At 38.7% G+C, this 24,317-nt stretch overlaps 1 protein-coding gene across 1 annotated transcript in view; it reads right to left on the bottom strand.

Annotated features, from left to right (window-relative positions):
- Positions 1 to 17,813, bottom strand: part of asic1c (acid-sensing (proton-gated) ion channel 1c) — a 76,404-nt gene extending 58,591 nt beyond the window's left edge. Inside the window, exon 1 of the mRNA XM_026314151.1 lies at positions 16,338 to 17,813. Coding sequence (XP_026169936.1) covers positions 16,338 to 16,892 — 555 coding nt within the window. The 5' untranslated portion in view covers positions 16,893 to 17,813. The remainder of the gene's footprint in view (positions 1 to 16,337) is intronic.
- Between the last annotated feature and the right edge of the window lie 6,504 nt (positions 17,814 to 24,317).

The following is a 24,317-nucleotide window of genomic DNA, read 5'->3' as shown; positions in this document are numbered from 1 at the left end:
CCATTCTTGTTAGTGTTCACTATGATATTAATGATTGCAGATGTGAAATTTCATTAAAGTAATTACTAACACCTTTAACTCATATGTTTTTAGACATTTGATGACTTCCATCGCAACTGGTACAATTGCTAATTTAGATTTAAACTACATTCTCTGTGAATAAATTGGTAATAGAGAATCATCAGCAACAGTTGGCAGAGCAGGAGTTTGTGCTGGAGCCTCTGACAATAGCTTTGTCACCTCTAAGCATATGGCTAATGTGCTGTATTCTCAACTAAGACAGCAGGGCAAATTAGAGACTAATCAACACCATGCTTTTTAACATGCTGCCAATAAAGATAACCTGCTTTGGGCAATGACTGTTTGGTTTAGGCAGATATTCCGACTGTTTAAATATCACATACAATTTGTATTCACCTTTCACACAAGCCCTAAAGAAAGAGGCAAAAAATGATAGGTGGACTGGAGGAGTGCAGGGAATTTGCCTGCAATGCCTTGGTGCTTGACGTTTGCTGAATCAATGAGATAAACATAGGGCTCTGAATGTCAAGAGTTTACATCCACAAGACTGAAGACTTAAATTTGGTCACTGGCGACGGCTCTTAGGGAAAATTCTATTTAAAAAGGTCAGTCTCAACCTTCCTCATACTGAATAACTAAATGTCTGGGTCTCTGTATGGCCCTCGCCTCCTGTATCAAAAGCATGCAATTGTCTTAAATGCCTATGCCTTTTTTTAATAAAACCAGCCAGTTCTGGAAATCATGGTAAGTCATTGTATTAACAACACAAATGTGCCTTTTTATACTTTATCTTTCATTTGTAACCACTGGTTGTGGGTTTTTTCACACAGGCCTTCTGATTGAAAATGTTGGCTATCCAAGAAGGGGATTGCTATGTATCAACGGCCACCTTAATTAGCCAATACATTTATGAAAATGGTAGTAAAAGCCAATAACTGATTTAATGCTAATTCAACCCTGTAATTCAATCACACCTAAACAATTGGATTAAATAAACACTTGGCACTGATGCTCGCTTATTCATACAAGGTGTTGCCAGGGTCTTCGCTGAGGTCTGATGGTGGGACTACAGCTTCATAAGAAAACCTGGCTGCCTTATGGATGGGTCTCTGGCTGGGATTAGACTTACAACAGAAGACCAGGTGGCAGTGCAGTAGGAGACTCTTGGCAGGAGGCGGTTTTGTGAGACTGGAGGGGAGGAGAATGTTATCCTGCTGGCTGAGGGAGCTGTTTCTCACCCCCTGGTACAAGCCAAGCACCATTCTGCCAGAACATGCCTATGGCGTGTGGGACTTTTACCAAGTCTGGAAGGAAAAAGCTGAACTTCAAAATTATGAAGTCCAGTACTACGATTTGAGTGTTCAGCAAGACTTCATGATTTTATTTTTTACTTTAGACCATGATTTCATTGCTATTTCTGAAAACATACACCACTGTTAATGTCCCTGCATAACAGCTTGTCACGGGTCATAATACCCAGCCTTCCAAACAAGTGTTCCAAGAAAATATTTTCTACACAGCATTCGATGTGGTTAAATATAGAAGTTTTAAAAACAGAAGGAAACCCACATCACATCATTGGTGATATTAATTAACTAGGAAATACACAGCATAAACACCACAGAAGTGAGAAGTAGGACATCAAAGATGTAACAATAATGTATCTAACATACTTACAGTAGTGAAATGTACATCTTATTTTTAAAACAAAGCCAGGATTAATGTTCTTCTACTATTATCACATGCAGCAGCCTATTCACAGCAATGTTTTGGTGCCTGGCCAGGGGCTACCTTCATGTGCCAAACATGTCAGAGAATGGGCCCTCACATTCACAGACAAGAAGATGGCATTTTTTACATTTGCTCTGATTTGCAAACGAGAAAGGAAATTGATGCGGTAAATGAGACTGGGTGTGGGCTGTGAGCAAAGGAGGTAGAAGACGAGTTTGAGTGAAATCCTTTAAAAAGGACCGAGCAAAGGTAGTCTGAAACGAGTCTGAATGAGGAAAAACACATCCTGGCAAATTAGGAGGAACAGCAGTCTAAGTGAACATTGCCCCTGCTCAGACATTAATGATAATAGGTAAAGAAAGAGAAAAAAAAAACATAGAGATGCATACCAATGAGTAAATCCTGCTTAACAATCTGTATCCAAGCAATCTGTATCTAAGCGCTACCTTCCTTTACCTTTTAGAGTCCACACAAACTTATCTCTCTGTGATTTCAAAGCCAGTGAAGGTTTTTCCTTTATTTCCTTTGAGAATTCATTCTGGGTGTGGGTTGTGATTGAAGAAGGCACAAGACATGAGTTTCAAATGTGTCTAAACCAATGTGAAACAATCTTAACCCTTCCATGTGTGGCACATCCTGTAAATCCCAAGCTGAATCACTAGCACCACTCTTGTTCCCAAACTTCATGTGGGCAGATTCCCTTGGATCCAGCTAATCTTGTCACATGTTCTATTTTCTGTGATTCAACTAATTTCATCATTTTTTACAGTTTTAATAATTAATGTGTAAGAGGACGAAAGATGATCTAACAGACAAAATCAGCCCTCATGAAACTGTATTCACAACCACATCTACACCAAGAACAATTACTGTATGTTGCTTGAAAATAAGACATAGCCAATACAGTGTACTTTTCTTGCATTAACACATAGTGAAATATAAAACATAAACTCATGATGAAATATCACATGACAACAGCATCCAATCAGTTGTGCCAACTGAGGACAGTTATCAGACTCATAATGAGTTCATTAGGATAATGAAAGAGCCAAGGCTGATTTTCTATTCTGCATCTCAAACCCTTGTATTAGCTTCTCCACTAGCAATTTAGATTAGCAAACACAAACACAGACACAAGAAATGCTTTGAGCAGATAAAACGTTGCTGTTACAGAAAACACAGAGGCTGCAAAACACTTGCATCCAAAATAACAGCTGCTGGCAATCTGTTGCGTTGGGTCAACACTTCAGGGGTTGGTTTCACAAAGATATTTTAGTCTTTAGCTTGACCAGGACTGGATATTTAGGGCTGATAATGACATTGATACAATATATGGGTGAAGAAAACACCAAAAAAATATCACTGCCTTTGGTGAAATCAATGAGTCAGTGTGACTCACAATTTTTTCAATCTTTTCAAAATGTGGCAAACATATGTACAGTCCGTTATGCAGCAACTGTCGTTACTCATCCTCAGCTTGAAGCAAGTGAATGCGGTTGACGCACCCGTCATTAGCCTCTGTGAAATAAGTACCACCTCTCAGTGGGAAGTTTGAACAGCACTCATCAGCACAGCAGATAATAAAGCATGGACAAGGCTATCTGGTTTAATTTATATGCAGGCCGAGAAAGATCTGCCTTAGGCGTGTTAGGCTTGACAAACCACAGTGAGTGAGACATTGACTTGTCTGCAGAGAGCCTTCCCACAACCCACTGAAATGCATCTCCATCAGCTCTGAGCAGTGGCACTGCACTGACATACAGAAAAACGCTGATGTCTATGCAACAGCGGCAAACATGATATTGACTGCAGCTCACAGCTACCATATGGCATTGGAAATGGACTGTAAACAGTGATTTCAAAAGAATCTTGATAATGGTCACATTATGAAGAGACTACTGTGCAACATGTAGCCTAAAACCAGCCATTAGAGAGAGCTAGTTAGGCCACCAAAACAGCAGGTTCTTAATAACAGCTACTGTTTTACGCTTTCAGTGTGAAGCATATTCAAAAAGAAATGCCCCCCTGTGGCTGTCACATATAGACTCCTAATAAACCTTAATATTAGATGGGGCAGAGACAGATAGAGATGGAGAGAAAACAAAGAAGCAGACATCAGGACACAGTGAGAGCGTAACAGAGACTCCCTGGGCTTTCCAGGGAACATAAATTATCAGACTGTAGGATATTGTACAGAGCTACATTATTTCACTACTATATTCTGAGAAACCCAATAATTACTGAACTAACTCTTTTATGAAAAAATAAATTTAAAAAAACTTGTTCAAACCATAAGCATTTACAGCCAAAGGAGTTTCAAGGGGCTATTACATATAAAAAAAGCTGAGAGGAAAGACTAAAAATAAAACAACACATTTTTTTTAGTAGATATTAAAATGCAACACATGTATTAAGTATATGCTTTTGTCAAATAATATGCTGTTGTTGGGTTGCTTGTTAAACTGAGATCATACCAAAAAATACCATTGTCAGATCAAAACAGTCTTAGCTGTGGATTGTCTTGTACTGGGCAAAGTATGAATCAGCAGCAGCAAAGGTTTACTAATCCAGAGATACAGAGACAGGAAGGTACGAACTGTACTGCAGAATAGAGACACTTTGAGATAAGCGCAGTTACAGAAAATGCAAACTAGATGAGTCACCACTCCTCTTCACACGTATCAGAACAACACATTTCAGGTAAGGTCATTACAATTATAGATAACAATACATTGCCAGTTTTCTATGCTGTGCTAACTGTGCGATTGTGTCACTCTCTTGCATGTTTGCGGCTCCATAAACGTCCTCCCTATTAGCCTTTCAAGCTCATTTAGGTCACTTTGGCCCTCATTTATAAGACTATTGTTGAAACTACAGCAAACCCAAAGACTGGCATGATGGTGATATAGACACTGTCTGATTCATGATGTTTTGTCAATATTAGTAGGAGTGCAAGCTGAGAGAGCACATTCACAACACCTACAGTGCATTTCTAGCTGTGCTCTGCAATAACACAATGCCCACTTCGAGTGCCCTCCATTAAAATCCACAGGTGGCGAGTAGGCTTCCAATCAAACCCATTAATAAATGAGAACCTTTGTAATTTTGAATTTCACCAAACTGAACGCAGCCTGAGTCACATTTGACTGTTGTCATGGATATCCAAATATTTCAGTTTTCAGTCAGTCAATACACACTTGCCATTTCATGCCCACAATACAGCAGCCAAACACCCTAACCAAACAGAACAAGCAAACTCACAGGGGTGATAGCTTTACATCCCAAAAAATTGTTTCTGCTGAGGATCCTGTCCCCAGTGAAACTATTATTATATGTCCTCCAGTTGCACAGATATAATGAGTCTCAAGGGAGTCTAATAGAAGCTAATAAATTGGAACATGTTACAACTGTCATAATTTTAACCAGTAACAAAATACGTGCACAGAGCATCATTCTTTTATACTGCAATCAGTAAGAAATTCAGTCACTTTAAAAAAAACAAAGTGGAATGTTTGAATGCAAGTAAGACAGAATTCTACAAAGCAGCTAAGTGGATGTGACAAACCAGACAGAAATGTGAACTGCATTATTTACAGCAATGTTACTTTTCAAAATAAGGACCCTCCTCTTCTGATTTACTGCTAAGCTTTAGAATGTCAGTGCTGCGTGTAACAACCTCCAGTGCAAATTCCAACAACATTTAACTTCAATTACTAGTGTGGTGAGGGGGTGTGCAACAGTAAAATGTTTCAATCATCTCTGAGTGAGATTAATATATTTTGACAAGTAATTAATGGTGATTTCTCTAAAAGGTTAAAATGAGTACGGGAAAAACAAAATTAAATATCTGTAGATTGAATAGAATATTATTTAAGTGGAATTACATTTTTAAGCTTTCAGATTTTGATGTTAAAATATCACTGTTAAAAGTATGTATCAATATATTTTTGCTGTCGTCATGGTCAAACTTTGGTGATCTACTCCACTCTACATTTAGTGACACTGTAGAGCAGGGAAGAAGGGAAGGGAAACAACATAGAAAATAGGGCTGATCTTTTAGTTGCACCCCGTGTTAAACAGGAACAGTCCTGTTGCACCTCAAAAACTGGTTAGATGAGTTAGATAAATGTGCTGAAGTATAATGCAATTCATGGTAACAGCAACAGAGCATGCCTGAAAGGTAACTGCCATGGCAACAGACTCGTCCGAGGTGACGAGGGGCTAGATTTCATCTCAGTTCACAACTGAAATGAATAAAAAGATCCATCAAGAATGTGTATATGAGACATTAAACTATTTAAGTGTCTAATTACCAGAATTTAAGGCTTGTTTCTCATTCATTTGTAGCTGGTTTGTCTTATGAAAATCCTCAGCAAATCAAATAATCAGCAAAAAAAAAAAACTTTGTTCAGCTTCAGATGCTCAATAGTTTGAGCCTTTTTGATGCTCTGGTAAATCAGATGTTTAACTGGTCAGAAATAAGACCATACATGGATCCAGATAAGGTAGAAATAAAAAAAAAAAAAGAATCTCCTTTTGGCTGTGTCCTTTAAAATCCTGGAGTTACCAGGAAGAAGAGAGAAGCAAACAGGGGCATAAGTTGTCGAATCACGAGGTGATATGTTTCATAAAGACACTGCTGAAAGCTGAAATAATAATTCAGTTCACAGGCTGGTGTGTTGATGTTTTTCAGAGCAGGACTTAGTCGATTTATCAATTAGGTGGCAGAAGCTTAATCCTGCAGATTTTGTCACCTTTATTGTACATTTTATAGACCAAAACAAATATCCTATTAACTAAGAAAATAAATGGCAGGTTAGTCAATGATGAAAATAATGCTTAGTTTCAGCTTTAGTTATTTCTAGGTTTTAGAGAGGAGCAACAACATTAGTGGAATCCCATCAGTATCACACAAGTCACATAATAAAGCTGAGCATGTTGCTTGAAAATAGCATGCCACTTTCCCTTGATAAATAAAGTTAAAATAAATAAATACAGGTCAGGCATTCAGCTACAAACATTCATATCAATGTACAAAACAAAAACTCAAATGTCAGCTCAGATGGTTACAGACTGAAGGCAGAAGAGTGCTGGGGTAGTCTGTTGCTATCATAACAGAAGTGTAACCTTCTGTCCGAACCCTCTGACAGTGAACACATCACATCATCTAACAGCTTTTTATTTCCACTGCAGACTACAACAGTGCATCAAAATAAATTTGTTGCAAAGCCTATTTGTGATGTTATCTCAATTTCTGGCAAGAGCATTATAAGATTGGATTTTCATACTAAAGTGTTTGACTGCCATCAGTCTACTATGTACTACTCAACATCTCTCAGCTAACGTTATAAAAAAAAGCAGTAAAGATAATGCTATACAATATCCAACACGGGTTATACAGAAAGGAATAAAAGAACATAATGCCATCAATGTAAACCCTGGTGTGAAGTAAAGGTATATTAGATTTAGATTTAACCACACATGAACGGAACTGTAAACATAATACTGGCCATGGTTGTTGCACATACAAATGAAAGGGATAAATCATGACAGAACACATTATGTACCAAGAGTGAACTAAGGGATTAATGAAGAAAAAAGGCGCCAGTGAAAAGCCCAGAGGCACACACAAATCTCTGATAGACTCATTTTATTAATAACAGTTATTCAAAACTGCAGCCTCTGATATCAAAATACCACAGTGGACGACAAATGCAAACTTTTTCATTATTAGGGTAAAACCTTTTTTGGGGTAGTGAAGGAATTCACTTGATTCATGTGAATTTATCATTGCTACAAGGAATGTTTCCGCCCATAAACAAACATTAGGAATGCTAATCTCTTGTATAATACAGAGGAATATGTTGGAAATTTGGCTTTCATATAAAGTAACCCATGCTTGGTGAAGATAAACAAACCAGCCAATGAACATAAAGGAGATAAGTGCTGCAACCCTTTTTGTATCATAATAGTGTGATGCAGGTCAAAATCAAGGTAATGACAGGTGAAGTGATTTCTAGCAAAACTCTGTCACTGTGATTAGTGATTCAGTGAACTAAAATATAAAGGACTAAAGGACTAAAAGGACAAGCCTGTTTTCAAGCTCTGGGCAAAATTTTGGTGGAAATTAATAAACATTCTGAACATGTAAGAGGTAGAATCGATTTACTCCGAGACATATTTATTTGTGCTTCCTCATTGTGTTGCTGTACTCTAATGGAAAATTCACTCATGCAAGCCGAAGGTGCAAAATACCCATTGTGCTTAAACAACACCAAAAAAATACAAAGGTGCTTGTTTTGCTAAAGCAAAAACAATCTTCTGTTTATCTGTCATTCTGTATTTGCAAGTCATGAAGGTGAGTTAAACTAGATTAACCTTAGTTTACACTATAAATGAATGTGCCTTTCACAATAACAACGCATAGTTCTACAAATAATTTCATCAAGTGATATTACTCCACCTGCACTCACACAAACTCATAACAATAACAGTCTCAAGCAAACTGATACTTCTTTTCCATTTGCAAACAGAAGGGAAGCAATGTACCAGCACATACATAGCTTCTACTGTCAAAGTTATTATTTAGTTCTGGGTATGCAATCTGAGTTTATTGGTAACCAGTTTTGCCTTCACAGAGTCTTTTTTTCACAGTGGCAATGGCACAAATCAGATATCAAATCAAATGAATTAGATTTACAATCGCAGATCACAATTACCTCAAATGGTTTTACAACCTGTACCCAATGCAACACCCTCTATCAGGGGATTTGCATTCCCGATAATGAACCTATGCTTTCTTTATTGTGCCGTTTCCAGTGTTTTAATGGTGATAAATGGGACCTTTTTGACAGAACAATAGCAGAATGGCTAACATATGGGTTAACTCAGCCAATTGCACCCAAATACAAATCAATGAAAAATGTATTGATTGGCTGAAATACAAATTTGCCCTGGATATTATTACTAAAGGCCTTTGTTTCTGTATATCTCATTATATTTGATCTCTTGTGCCAAACTGTGTTAAATGAATGAGTTTGAGTAAAATGCTTCATATATAAATGGTGAGATAGTATAATAGTTAAACTCTATTGATCCTCAGTAAACCATGATAATAATAATGCCTCAATAAATATGATGCAATAATATGAAACACATTCATGTAAGATGTGCCATTGCTTACTTTTTGGTACCACACATATACTTAGCTGCTGATATTTTTGTGCTTTTTAAATTTGGAATCCAGATTTGTCACAAAGTATTATTACACTGTGGTATTTGTGTGTTTACATAAAAGGATCTTTCTATTTTTTCCACCACTGTCTATACCACCCACCTCTATTTCTGACCAAGGCCTAAAGCAAGTTAGGAAAATTATCACAGCATCGAAAGAGAAGAACACAATGCAACTAAAACAGCTTTCATTGCATAAATTGTACAAGATTGTAATGAAGTAATAATCACCAGACTTAATAATTGTAGATAATACTAGTCGTGTAATTGCTTTTTGTTGAATCTAAAGCCAAAACCTTTACTAACTACAATACACTGTAAGACCCTATAAACATTTTTTGGATATTTCAGCAGAGTTGTCATGTAGTTGCAGCAGCAGTGGGCTGTAATAACTAGCACTGTTATCTGCTCATGTCAAATGTGAGCAGTGACATAAGGCAGTCTAGGGCAGAGATGGGGCTCATTGGAAACATCCTGACTGGAATGCAGAGGAGAGTAGCTACGGTAGGCTGAGGGAAATGACAAAGTATCAGTTAGGTTGGACAGTTTCAACCTTCCTTAGATGACAGTGAAAGTCATTTAAAATCATTTTGCAAAGCAGTTGCTGCTGATATTGATCAGTCTCTAGTAACTGTTGTTGTTACATAATGATGTTTAGATAATACTCCGTAATAATAAGGATAATGTAGATTTGTGGTTTTGCATCTGTCATGGAGGATATTCAGGCCAAGGCAGAGTGCAGCTGTTGAACCTCTCACTGACACTGTCCTCCTTCTTCCAATGTTTTGTAATCAAACTCTCAAGTCGACCAAGTCTGAGCCAAAGGTTTATTATGCACTTGCAAGAGTTACAAATAAACCTGAGTGATCCCTGGAGATACATCGACTATTGTTCATTGTCGTCAACATTATATTTTTTACAAGTCACTTCCTTTTGGGGTTTTCCAGCCCATAAATATTGACGTTCTAATGTAAATATGTCTTTCTGAAATATTAATGTCACATACAGCATTCATAAATAATGGGGTTCCTTTTGTGACATACCCATAGGTACACCTACTACATTTTCCAAATTCTTTAGGTCCGGGTTTTTCCCCAACTATTCATCACTGCTAAAACCAGTGGATACAGTTGCGCCTGTGAAGCCCCACCTCTCCCTGTGAGGCTCCATTGTCCCCTGTGAGGCCCGACCTCTCCCCGTGAGGCTCCAGTCCCCTGTGAGGGCCCACCTCTCCCTTTGAGCCTCCACTGGCCTTGTGAGGCTCCACTGCCCCCTGTGAGTCCCCACCTCTCCCCATGAGGCTCCACTGCCCTCTGTGAGGCCCCCACCTCTCCCCGTGAGGCTCCACTGCCTTCCTGTGAGGCTCTACTGGCCCTCAGCTCTAGCTGTACCACGCAATATGACAGTTTTACTTTCACATTTAGCATACATTCCCCACCTACTTTGGGCAAGGCTGCACTTTTCCATACCCCTACATTACCCAGCCACATTTGGTGAGGTATGTCTCCATTCCTCCTACATATGATCATGTTAAGGTTACATACTGGATAAAACATTCCGCACATCCCCATCCAGTAAAATATTTGAATGTAATTGGAGAGCATGCTGCACCAAACTCATTTCAACAAGCTTATTAAATCAATATTCTCTTTATCTGTAAATTTCTCATGTACTACTCTAATAAATGGAGACCCCAATGTTACATGTAAGGTTGTAAACAGTTACAGGGGCCTGATGCTCCACGATAAGTATTTCAAAGGAATATACAGTAAATGACAGATGACTCTTTAGGGATTTCAGCTCTTCAACATGTCCTACAGGTGACACTGGGTCAGCTATTTCTACAAGGACACACAACTGCTTCTCAGACAACAGGTCCCAGTGCAGCTGCACTCCACTCCATTTACACCAGTGAAGCTGAGCATGCACGCACATTGTTGCTTAATTTTGGTTATCTACGCTACTAAAACTGTCACTGTTCATTTAAACTGGTTTTATTTAGTTTAATTAGTGGCAACATTTGCCCATACAAGAAATAACACATCAAGAGCTCAGTCAAATACTCCTTCAACCCAGTAAATGTTCTAAATCCCTGAAACAGTTGTCATAAGAAGAGCAAAGAGATATTTGAAGTTGTCAGCTATGAAAAATGGTCATGGATTTTTCATTTTAAAATGCAGCACACCTTAGCTGTATTTTTAGTATACATTTAGAAGTTATCTTACTTTCCAGGTATTTCCACAGTCGCTCTTCCCATTCACCCTCTTAACTTGCTGAGTTTATACACTCTAATAAGTTCTTACAAGTCATCACCTCTTGAAAAACTCATGAAACATTATTCAGTACAGCACTCGTTCTTTTTCAGTGTCACTTGGCTTCACATATCAGTTGCTGTTGCTGAGCAGCGGGGGGTACACTGTGGACACATGAATTATTTTTGTATTTATTTATTTTTTTAAACTGATCAGCTGACAGATGTAAAGACTACTTAAACTAATTGATTACAGTGACTTCACACAGTGGCTGCTGGATTTGATCTTCTACCACTGCAAATTCTATTTTATGGGAAGTACTTTTGTGAAGTATTATTGCACATAAGGCTCAGTGTCGCAGTGTCAGCTGCCCCTATCCTGACTGCATATCTGTCTATATATTCTAGACATATTCCACAGACTTTCTTCATAGTTATCACGACAATCTGCATCATGTACAACTGTACTAACTCAGCTGCTGCAGGGTTTTAAACGAGGGAATCAGCTCAACAAACAATAAAATTATGGCTGTTTTTAAATTACTTCTAGTGTACTTTATGCAAATCCGCCAACATATACATCTCTGCCTACAGTTTATGCGATTACCCAGCAATATTAGCGACTCAGAAATATATTGTCTGGCTCTGGAATCAATTTGTTTAGAGGCGAAATGAACATCCAATTGCTGATGAAGTCTGCCTACAAGCTTAAATGTGTAGATCAACAAGTCACACTGTGTCAGAGAGCCTCTTCTCAACAGTAGCCATGTTTTAGCCCCTTGGCACCTGCTGTCATCTGGATGATAAGATGAGAGCCAACTCACAACTTAAAGACCAAGATTCAGCAAAATGACATGATGAGCAGTGATTTTACATAATCTGTAGGAAATGGGCAGAAGTGTAGCCCAGAAGGACCTGTCACAACCTGCCAAGACTTAAGAATTCACCACTATGCCCAAACTATAAGATTATGATAATCAACTTGTTCACTATCTGCAGTCCATCATCGACCGAGGTGCCATTTACATACAGTTGTAGTTATAGGCTACTCACACATGCAGTATTTCAGTGCTATAGCAACTCCAATCTATACATATTGATAAAGGTCATTTTGCTGACAGGAAGACAGTCATTTAAATTTAAATACCACTTAACAAACAAGTGCAATTCCCACTAAGTTCAATTAAACAATTTATGTGGATCATTGTTCATTGAGTGAGAAAAGTATTAACAAATTTGAAATTTGTTAATAATTCATGACAGTGATAACAATTGCTCCAAGGATTTTAGCAGTATTAACAAATTTCAAATTTGTTAATACTGCTAAAATCCTTAATCAGGATTTTAGAATTACCAATACATGAGGGATAAATAACATTCAACATTGATGGATTTTCAAGGTTTTTATGCCTCACCAAAGAGATTGTGTTTGATATTGGGTAAATTCATGGTGGAAATAATAGGCTATATGCATAAAAATTGGGGAGGGAGGGAGAGTTCTATAGATTAACTCATCTAAAGACTAGAATATTCTTCAAAATAAATACTGCCTGGGGAAACACTTGCTTATATCAGAATACTTTGTACTAATCTAACAATGGGCTGCAGAGGGATGTAGTGGTTAGCACTGTCTATGTGGAGTTCTTTCATGCTTTCCCCATGTCTGTGTGGGTTTACTCTGGCTTTCTCCCGCAGTCCAACAACATGCAGGTTAGGGTTAGGTTAACTGGTGAATCTATATTGCCCATAGATGTGAATGTGAGTGTTTCTTTGTTTCTCTGTGTCGGCCCTATGATAGACTGGCGATCTGTCCAGGGTGTAAACCACCCTCTCGCACAATGTCAGGTGGGATTGGCTTCAGCCCCCCCACAACCCTGGATGTGTCAGGATAAGTGGTAGATGATGGATGAATGACCTAAGAATTGACAGTGCACTAGAGAGCTAACCTTTTTAAAAAATAGGTTCCATGCTTTGAAAAAATAAAGAAATCTCATGACAGTGATAACAATTGCGCCATAAAATCATTAAGAGCAATTAAAGTGTTTAATGATGAGCCCTATTTGAAATACAAATTGCCATTCTCCACTTGCCTACCCATCTATTACAGTGCAAATATTTTGCATACTTTGTTTCCTACCTGCATTACACCACAGACTTAACGAAATTCTTCCTTTGTTGAGACAAGGTCAAAGCTCATTACTCCCACAGTCTTTTGCATTGTAAATCTTCCTCTCAACATGTCTGTAGGGGAATTTGAATAAAAATTTCCTGTAGCAGTCACCTAAATATAAGTATACTGGCAGGGAATAGTTATTGTATGTGTGGAGAGGAAAACGACAGGAACACATAGTAATAAAGTTAACCAAACCCAACCTGGTGTATATGTCCTGATTTTATGTTTTCTGCTGAAGATTTCTAATTTACGGTAGTTGAAATATTTTTCCTCACTGAAGTAGGTTATGAACTCAGTTTCTACATTACTGAGCAAGCCACAGTGTTTGCACTTACTTGTGTGAGATGATTATCAGCCCCAAACACTCATCTAGATGGGTATAGCTTACTGGCATTTCTCCCAGTCCTGACAAAAACATTTCTGCCCACTGAGAGCATAATGCAGCGTAGTGTGGCACTACTCTACTCACTCCATCTAAACAACACACCACAATGATGGATGGGTATCAACACAACTGTTCTGATCTAATGCCATCAAGGCATGGCCAGATTCGAGTTCACAGTTTACTAGATCACCAAATTTACCCAACAAAAACAAGTCAGCGTGCAGCATAACCAAATTCATTACAGTGTGCACAAGCTCCATTAAGGCTGCAAGCATTTTCAATCAAGCACTACAACGGCAATTAGCTTCCCATGAATGATTTGTTTCTCAGGTCACTCTTGAGTGCTGCTTCGAAACAAACATGCAAATGGAGACATTCCCAATTCACAATATTTGTGACACAACCTGAGAAAACACTGAAAACCCATATTAAATTAGTGTTTTATCTCCTACTACAGCAGTGAGCTCTGATCAGCTCTAAAGATTATAGAATCAGTCACTTAAAACTGCCCATCTGCAGGGATTTCTTTCAAGGTTGATTAAAGATACAACATAGATAAGAAACCGTATTTTGGAGAGTGAATACACCCGTTTGAGAGATAAGTAAGTTAGGTGTTACTCCATCAAACCTGCACTTTAAGAGATAGGATATAGGACACAGACACAGTAAGAATAATAAAATGTCTTAAAATAAGAGAGGCAAATTAAACAGACAGAAGTGATATTGGAGTGCTGCCTAGCCCTAGGCTCCATCCTTATGTTCTTTCAGGGGTTTTGTTGGCCAGTGTACTCATTCTTGTTTAGGGAAAACAACTGGCAATCCAGCCTGAGAGGAGCAGAGCTTTGCCTACTACTTTCTGTGTCTGTATTTCACTCAAGTAAAATGGGCAGAAATGAAACAATTGATTAAACTGATTAAAGTTGTTTTCATGTATTTGATAGCAGCAAAAGTGGAGAACACAGGTTGCACCACAGAAGAAACATCATTATGACAAGTATCAGAAAAACTACAATAAAACAACAGCAAAAACAACAATATTACACTTTTTAATTTTTTGATTTTGATGGGCAGCATGGTGGCTGAGTGGTTAGCACTGTTGCACAGGTCGTGGGTTCGCAACCCGGCCTTTCTGTGTGGAGTTTGCATGTTCTCCCTGTGCTTGTGTGGGTTTACTCCGGGTACTCTGGTTTCCTCCCACAGTCCAAAAACATGTATGTCAGGTTGACTGGTGACTCTAAATCGCCCATAGGGGTGAGTGTGAGTGTGTGTGGTTGTTTGTCTCTATGTGTCTATATGTGGCCCTGTGATGGACTGGTGACCTGTCCAGGGTGTACCCCTGCCTTCCACCCGAAAGAGAGCTGGGATAGACTCCAGCAGGTCCCCGTGACCCTGGATAAGGAAGAAGTGGGTATAGAAAATGGATGGATGGATGATTTTGATTTAATTGTAGCACTTTTTGAGGGAGGTTCAGGAGTCTCACTATTTTCCTTTTGTGGGATGTATTCCTTTTTAATAAAAATACAAAAACTTTCAGGACACCATTTACATCAAGACCTAACTATATTCACTGTTTAACTGCCACTCTTCAAGATTGCACTATAATGCTGCTGTAGTACATGGGTGTGTAGATGTAGTGTCTGCTCGAAATAATTTATTCCATTACCTCTGATCAACAAATGAAACTGAGGGGCTAAGTTCACTTTTAAATTCTCCCTCATGAATTGGTTTTATGAGGTTGACTATAGTTAATGTCTTTAAATGCATGTGTATTATGCTAACCGACACATCCCCAAAGGAAAATACTTTACAGCTTAATGCACTTCATTCATATTGTAGGGTGAACAAAGACTTATACTTGATAGAAGAGATACACAAATAAATGACTCCCTGGTGATAATTAAGCTTCATATCTTCTTCCCTGAATGTTTTTCTGAAATAATATTAACAGAACGTCAATTCTGTTTAGGTACTTGATTTGCACAACAAACATTACACTGTTTCTATGACTCCTAAAAAAGAAATTGCCTGATAATTAAGATACTTTAAACAGATAATTTAGCACTGATGAATATTTAATAGACAAACAAACAATAGACATCACAGTGTCAACCTAATAACAAAGCAATTATCAGTTAGAAACTTCAATTTGAACTATGCTTTTAAAGCCTACAGCAATACTTGAGTGCTTGCTAAAACCACAGATTTGACCAAAGTACAGCACATTATGGGCAAGCGTTTCTTCAATATACAGACATACAGATACAAATAAAAAGTGCTGCTTCTTAAAAGCCAATCTAACTTCCGAGATCACTTTTGTAGCTCTTAACAGTTCAAATATAACCACAACATTAACACATGACTACATTAGAGTAGTAAATGCATTAAAATCTGGCCATCTGTTTCAAAATATATTGCTCTACCAACTTTAAAAACTCAGTCTAAGTCCATTAAACATTAGAGGACAGTGTCAGATTTGACAGGCAATAGAACAGCAGACTGTGCAGAACTGCAGCAGTTTAGAGCACAGACACATGGCTACTTACTGTGGTGAAATTTGCTGGGTAGCAATCCTCTCCTCGAAAGGTGCACTGCAGTAGCATATCACTGATATCATGACCTGTGCGGTTATAGAAATCAGTCATGTTGAACAGTTTGGGCCTGAAGTTGTGGAAGTTTGCCTTATCCTTTAGGACAGCCAGAACCTCGGGCTCAGCCAAGTGTGGGTTGGCTATTTGGTAGTTATTATTGAGGAGGGCCAGGAGCTCTCCCACATGATAGAGGTCATTTTTGGTGATTTTAGAGAACCGGAACTCATTGAGGTTACAGAAAGTAACTGCTGGGAAGGTGAGATTTGTTGCTGCTACCTCGTCCAGCTTGGTGACATGTGGATATTCCAAGTAATAGGACACTCGATCCATGCAGACCAGCATCAGTAACCCCAGTGAACCCAGGAATGAAAGAGTCCAAAGAAAGCGACGAAATGTCATGTGCCCATAAGCGAATATATGGCTCATGCCATGTAGGGTGGATATGTTAGCAAAAGCTTGCAGGTTGGAGGGCCTGACGGTTTCAATGCTTTCCTCTGAGCTTCCCTTCATGGCTGTTGAGTGATGCCAAATATTGTCTCCCCAAGAACTTCAGGTTACTGACTTTGCTTAGCAACAGCAATAGCAGAATCCAAACGGCAGTGTTGGTTTGGCACACTGATTCTTTATTCCCACAAGAAGTGGTAATAGTCTCAATGAACGGCTACCTAAATTTGCTTGTCTGTCCTTTTAACAGTTTTCTTTTCATCACAATTCACCTTCCAGTGGTTGCCAGCTGTTCCTGTAGTTCCAGGTCCTCCCTTTTCTTTCAGGCTGCTATTTTATTATCTCCAAAGCTGTCGCTCTCACTCCCTGCTCAGCTGTCCTTTGTAGCAGCACCAAACACAATGACAGCTCCAGAAACACCCACTTCTACCAAAACGCAATGCCTCCTGATTCCTGAGTGGGGTGAAAAGAGACCATAATACCAGGAACAAGGAAAGAAAAAAAGAACAGAGAAAATAGCAGACGCAAGGATAGAGGCGAGAGATGGGGGGGAGGGGGGAAGGGGGGGTGGCAATGAAAAGGGCTAGCGTTTGGAGCGAGGTGCTAAGCCTCAGCAGTCAATGGGACCCTTCCTCCTCCAATCGGAGAGAATGCCTCTACATCGCTGTGATAATGGGATGCAATGATTTTGTGAATGGAGGTAATAAAGAGAGAAATGGCTCACTGGTCCCTCGCTGCCACCTTCCTTTATCTCTCGTGGCTTTATTGCTCTTCTCTTTTCTTCCAGAAATGAAAATGAGGAGGGGTCAGAGACCTCCAACCAGCCCACCACTGTGCTTGACAACCGGCGTTCACAGATTCCACGGGCTCCACTTCCTTATTTGCACAGATCCTCAGTTAATAGGGAAGAATACCTCTTGATGCCTTACAGCCACCCCCCACCAACACAACCACTAAAACCGCTTCAAGACCTCCAGCTTTAGTCCTGTTAACATACAGATTTATATTCTGGCATCTGGAGCCTTTCACTCTCTTTTTCGCTTACTCTCTCTCCCACCACTCCCCCATTTCTTGCTCTATCTCTCTCTCCCTCTCCATCTCTCGTTCTCTCTCTCTCCCTCTCTCCCTCTCTCCCTCTCTCTTTCCTCTTTAGTAGTCAGAATCCATCCCACTGCTGAATGGCTGCTTTGCTTGTGTGTCTGTGCTCACGGGGGAAGTCTTTCAATCTGGACACAACCTTCCGTATATTATTATTCTCTAATCTGCTCCTACAGCTTCTGCTGTCATTGCATTTGCTTGCATACAAGAATGCCACTAGTTGCATGTTCATTGCATTCACATATGTAATGGAGTTCCAGAAATGTTTGCATTTTAACCTTTTCATAACAACGCAAACAAATATAGACAACAACTATATCACGCAAACCACATGGTTAGATGATTTCTTCATTATTATCTGCAATTGGACGATCATTTAATATTAGATCTTGATATTTCTCTTGTAATAGCACAGGTAAAATAGTTCCATTTTCTTTATACTTCCAAGCAACAAACAAATCCCAAAGGTATTTAATAGCTATAGCAGTATTACAGTATGGTTTGCTGTGAGACAATATATGTTTCAGGCTTGACTAGTAATGGAGATAGTGATGTTTTTAGGATGAAATATTGACCACACCACTGAGAAAGCTTTTCATTTGCCTGGGACCAAATCTGATTATCACTCATTGGCTACCCATGGCTATCTTATTATCATAACAATAGGTCAACTGCCAGAACATGACCATAGCCCTTAAAAATTAAATCAATATTATGCCTTAGCAACCACAGCAGAAACCATAGCAACCCACAACACTATAGGTATATTAAATTTGGATAACACTACAAAAAAACATCCTTAAACTTCTGAGAAAACAATCTCTACCATACACCATCACAGTCAAGACGACACATTTTGTAAAATACTTACTACAAAAGAAAAACAAATTCAGCATGAAACCTGAAGTGAAAGACTTCTGGATTTAAATTCACTGTTCACTGTATTTTCATTCAAAACCTAGAATAAATCTACCAGAACAATGAGACAGCAGACAAACTAAAAATTCTTTGCTAGTGAGTCACATTTGATTTACTGCCTGAAATAGAAGGAAGTATGGATTTGTATGTATACATACTACTCTGAGAAAAAACATAAATACATCCTTGAGCATATACGAAGCAGAAAATAATTAATTCTATAGTTGTAAAACCAAGGTAGCTGGTTTTGGTGCTTACAGGAAACATGTTACCTGGTAAAACACACAGTAAATAAACCATCAGATGCAATAATTACTGCATAGGGTTAAGTGTCCTGTCAGGACTAACAATACCCATTTATCTGAGAAAAACAGGAAATCCGGTGGCTGCAGTGAGATGAGATATATGGTTTCCCAGTAAGTAAGAAACAACTTCAAATCTAAATAAAAAATTACAAAGATTGTGATAAATAGATAGATTGTCTCATGTAAAACTGACATGCAAACAAACATTTATTCAGATGTTCATAAATTAGACTATAGTGGTTTTTGTCAGCACTGTTGCATAAATCTGCTTGACATTAAATTCCCATACAGTAATAGAATGCAAATACTCTTCATGCGGCATTTATTTGCATTCCCTTTACATTTGAGCAACATTATCCTGTGTAAAGATTAGAAAACTTAAATTTCAAATTCATACGAGCAGGGATGGCTGTTGTTGCAGATTGCAGGATGAAAGTGGTGGACTTTTCAACAGTAATTGGCTTTCAAGTGGTAGAATGCACAGCATAATGCAGTGCATATTAATAAGGAGGGATAGTATTTGAGGTGCTGATAAGCTCTGCACCCTCTCTGAATTTGACTTTTAACTATCAGCTAATGTTCTGAAGAATTCCAGGCATACAGCACTTACAGTGGGTACGGAAAGTATTCAGACCCCTTTAAATTTTTCACTCTTTGTGTCATTGCAGCCATTTGCCAAAATCAAAAAAGTTCATTTTATTTCTCATTAATGTACACTCAGCACCCCATCTTGACAGAAAAAAACAGAAATGTAGAAATTTTTACAAATTTATTAAAAAAGAAAAACTGAAATATCACATGGTCATAAGTATTCAGACCCTTTGCAGTGACACTCATATTTAACTCACATGCTGTGCATTTCTTCTGATCCTCCTTGAGATGGTTCTGCTCCTTCATTGGAGTCCAGCTGTGTTTAATTAAACTGATTGGACTTGATTAGGAAAGGCACACACCTGTCTATATAAGACCTTACAGCTCACAGTGCATGTCAGAGCAAATGAGAATCATGAGGTCGAAGGAACTGCCCAAGGAGCTCAGAGACAGAATTGTGGCAAGGCTCAGATCTGGCCAAGGTTACAAAAGAATTTCTGCAGCACTCAAGGTTCCTAAGAGCACAGTGGCCTCCATAATCCTCAAATGGAAAAAGTTTGAGATGACCAGAACTCTTCCTAGACCTGGCCATCCAGCCAAACTGAGCAATCGTGGGAGAAGAGCCTTGGTGAGAGGTAAAGAAGAACCCAAAGATCACTGTGGCTGAGCTCCAGAGATACAGTAGGGAGAAGGGAGAAAGTTCCACAAAGTCAACTATCACTGCAGCCCTCCACCAGTCGGGGCTTTATGGTAGAGTGGCCCGACGGAAGCCTCTCTTCAGTGCAAGACACATGAAAGCCGGCATAAAGTTGGCTAAAAAACACATGAAGGACTCCCAGACTATGAGAAATAATATTCTCTGGTCTGATGAGACCAAGATTTAACTTTTTGGCGTTAATTCTAAGCGGTATGTGTGGAGAAAACCAGGCACTGCTCATCACCTGCCCAATACAATCCCTACAGTGAAACATGGTGGTGGGAGCATCATGTTGTGGGGGTGTTTTTCAGCTGCAGGGACAGGACGACTGGTTGCAATTGAAGGAAAGATGAATGCGGCCAAGTACAGAGATATCCTGGAAGAAAACCTCTTCCAGAGTGCTCAGGACCTCAGACTGGGCCGAAGGTTCACCTTTCAACAGGACAATGACCCTAAGCACACAGCTAAAATAACAAAGGAGTGGCTTTGGAACAACTCTGTGACCGTTCTTGACTGGCCCAGCCAGAGCCCTGACCTAAACCCAATTGAGCATCTCTGGAGAGACCTGAAAATGGCTGCCCACCAATGTTCACCATCCAACCTGACAGAACTGGAGAGGATCTGCAAGGAAGAATGGCAGAGGATCCCCAAATCCAGGTGTGAGAAACTTGTTGCATCATTCCCAAGAAGACTCGTGGCTGTACTAGCTCAAAAGGGTGCTTCTACTCAATACTGAGCACAGGGTCTGAATACTTATGACCATGTGATATTTCAGTTTTTCTTTTTTAATAAATTTGCAAAAATTTCTACATTTCTGTTTTTTTCTGTCAAGATGGGGTGCTGAGTGTACATTAATGAGAAATAAAATGAACTTTTTTGATTTTGGCAAATGGCTGCAATGACACAAAGAGTGAAAAATTTAAAGGGGTCTGAATACTTTCCGTACCCACTGTATGGCTTGTAATCAAATCAAGTCAAAGTTTATTTCGATAGCCCTTTTAAGACAACAAAGTTGTACAAAAAGTGCTTTGCACAATAATCAAAATTAAAAAAAATAAAATAGAATAAAAAAGACCAAATTTACCAGAAGACAAATTAAAACATGATATTGTCATAATCCATAAAGTTGCTTTTCATGGTCATATTAACTGTGGATTCACCAAACACACACTGAATTTAAAAAAAAAAAAAAAGTTTTCAACATCTCTCTAAAAGGTGAGAAATCGGAGATAGAACAAACCCCCAAACGGTGGGGCATCCCATAGCTTTGGTGCTACAGCCTCCATGGCACAATACCCCCAAGGACATAACGTGTCATGGGAGGCTCGATAATGAGCTGTGCTGAGGAACGTAAAGGCCTCACATGTTGATACCTGACTAGTAAGTTTGACAAATAGGATGGAGACAATCTATACAAAGTCTGTAAACAAAACTCTGCCAGTAGATACTGATTCTTCATAACTGAAGATATAGCGACACAGTGTTTTAAGTGCATATGCTAACTAGCCCAGATATGTGTGCAAACACATGCAAGCATCAGTTCATCAGTCCAAAACAACCTGCTTTTCCAAGTTAAATAACTGCGGTCATGCAGTTATAGGATTTTATGGCAGCCTTTACATAAATGAGACACATCTGCTTGTGTACTTTTCAGCACTAAATATAAATGCTGGCCTTAATCATAACCTAGACTCTAAAGTACTGAATACTGACTGACCCAAGGGTCATTGATAAGTGGATTATAAAATGTCTGTTATGTCTATGTATTACATTCTAAACTAAAGTTTAACCTTGCTTGACAAGTAAACATGTTAAGAGCATATATTTTGCCATATATTTAAAGCACTTTGTTTTCAAATTTACAATAGTTAGCAGCTACTGTGGCAAGACACATTTGCAACGGCAACAGAATAATTAATTACCAAGAAAATCAGTGATTTTAACTGTTTAAATAGAAAAATTCAAAGTATATTCAAGTAGTAAAATCTGCAGTAGTACAGAGTGTGAGGCCCATATTAGAAATAATACTGAACTACCAAGGTAAAGGTCACCAAATATTGTAGGCCCTTTATCATCTGCACTAAGGTAAACCAAAGGTTTAAACCTAAGGTTCTTACTGTATTGAATAGCTCTTTCAAAAAGGTTCAAAACTAACATTTGCTTATTGTCATTGTTGGTATGTTCACAGAAACACCAAAGTGGAGTATTTGTATACAAGACTGACACAACCTGTGCATCGGGCAACTACAAAATAATCACTGCAGGTATGAAACTAAGCTTTGTTCTATTAAGCTACAAAAAATATGAAAAAAATACAACTCTTGTTGTGGCCTTAAGCAATGTGTTGATATGAAAGGCTGTGATAAGCCGAACAGCCAACATTTTTCTTTTTCAGATATGCATTGGAATGTAGAAGGCACGCACGCACACACACACGCGCACACACCTTTTTTCCATTTTCTCTTCACGGATGAAACATCTAAACAGTGGAAAACTGCCAGACAACAGAGGAAAAAAAGATGGCCTTCACAATACAGTCAACCAATGGCTGCAGTAATGTGTGTGGCAGTTGCTGCAAATGACCTTGCATAAATGCTGCCTGAGATAAGGGACTATTCATATGTAAGCTACTGCTCAAAAATCAGCTGTGCACTTGTCGAGAACAAACTTGACAGGGGAAAAAAAGTCCAAGGCCCTGGAACATAGAAACAGGAACGTACTAGAAGGTGATTTGGCACTAATTACTTTTCCAAATGTTACCACTGTTGTGTCGAAGATGGTTTTCTTTGGTAAACCATTACAGTGTTACAGCAAAAGCCTGATGAAAAACATAAACACAAAGAATTTAGATGTCCCTGCTGTGCACTGAAAGGTTATAACCCAGGCAAAAAAAAATGTTTGCATTTTTGTGGACACAGAAATGTCTCTGAACTCTGCTCTACAGTGTTTGTCTTAACAGTACACTGAGCACACCTCACATTCTACAGGCTGTATTGGCTTCTGAAAACATTCAGATCTTTTGACTTTTTGCACACTATATTGTCCTGTAGATTTTATTTTAAATGGCTATACCTGACACTTTTGTGTTCTACTTCAGCAACCCACAATGACAGAGTTAAAACAAGAATTCTCATCTGCTGTATTCAGACCCTTGGCCATGGCGCAACTGCGGTCGGCTGCACCCTGTTTTAATTATGTCTCTAGAAGGGGACTGGATCCACATGTGGCAAACTGAAATGATTTGAAATAGTTTAGAAGGAGACACTTGTATGTAAGGCTTCACAATTCAGATTGCATGTCACAACAACGTTACGAAATACATTAGAGGGGCTCGACAGGAGCTACTCAAGTAAGAAGGTGCACAACATCCCACTTTGTTTACCAAATTGCATTTAAAGAGCCCAAGAGCATAAGGAACTGATTTTCTGATCTAAAGGGACAAAAAAAAGGTTCTGCTCTTTGGGCAGAACTCCAAGCACTGTGCTTGAAAATACCAAGCACTACTCATCACCTGGCAAATACCATCTCTACAGCAAAGCATAGTAGCAGTAACATCAAACATCTCATCTAAATGCTTCAGTAAAGGAAACATTACAGGTTTTATTAGTAAATGTGCAAAAAAAAAATAAAAATCTAGAAACATGTTTTCACATTGTCATTATGGTTTCTACATATGTAGAGTGATTCTATTAATTTAAAAAGAAATCCACAATGCTAAATGTACAAAAGCCATGCTTTATTGAAACCACTGCCTTGACAGAGTAATGGCATTTAAAGATAATTCCATGGATGCATCCATCTAAAAGTCGGTTTCCCTCTGTAATGTGTTTAAAGTACAACTGCGAAGTACAAATACAACTGTGGCAAGCTTTGGTATGATAG

This window comes from Mastacembelus armatus, chromosome 17 (genome assembly GCF_900324485.2).
Source record: "Mastacembelus armatus chromosome 17, fMasArm1.2, whole genome shotgun sequence".
Lineage (NCBI taxonomy): Eukaryota > Metazoa > Chordata > Actinopteri > Synbranchiformes > Mastacembelidae > Mastacembelus > Mastacembelus armatus.
Note: the sequence above shows the minus strand (reverse complement) of the source record. Positions and strands in the feature narration are given on the sequence as shown.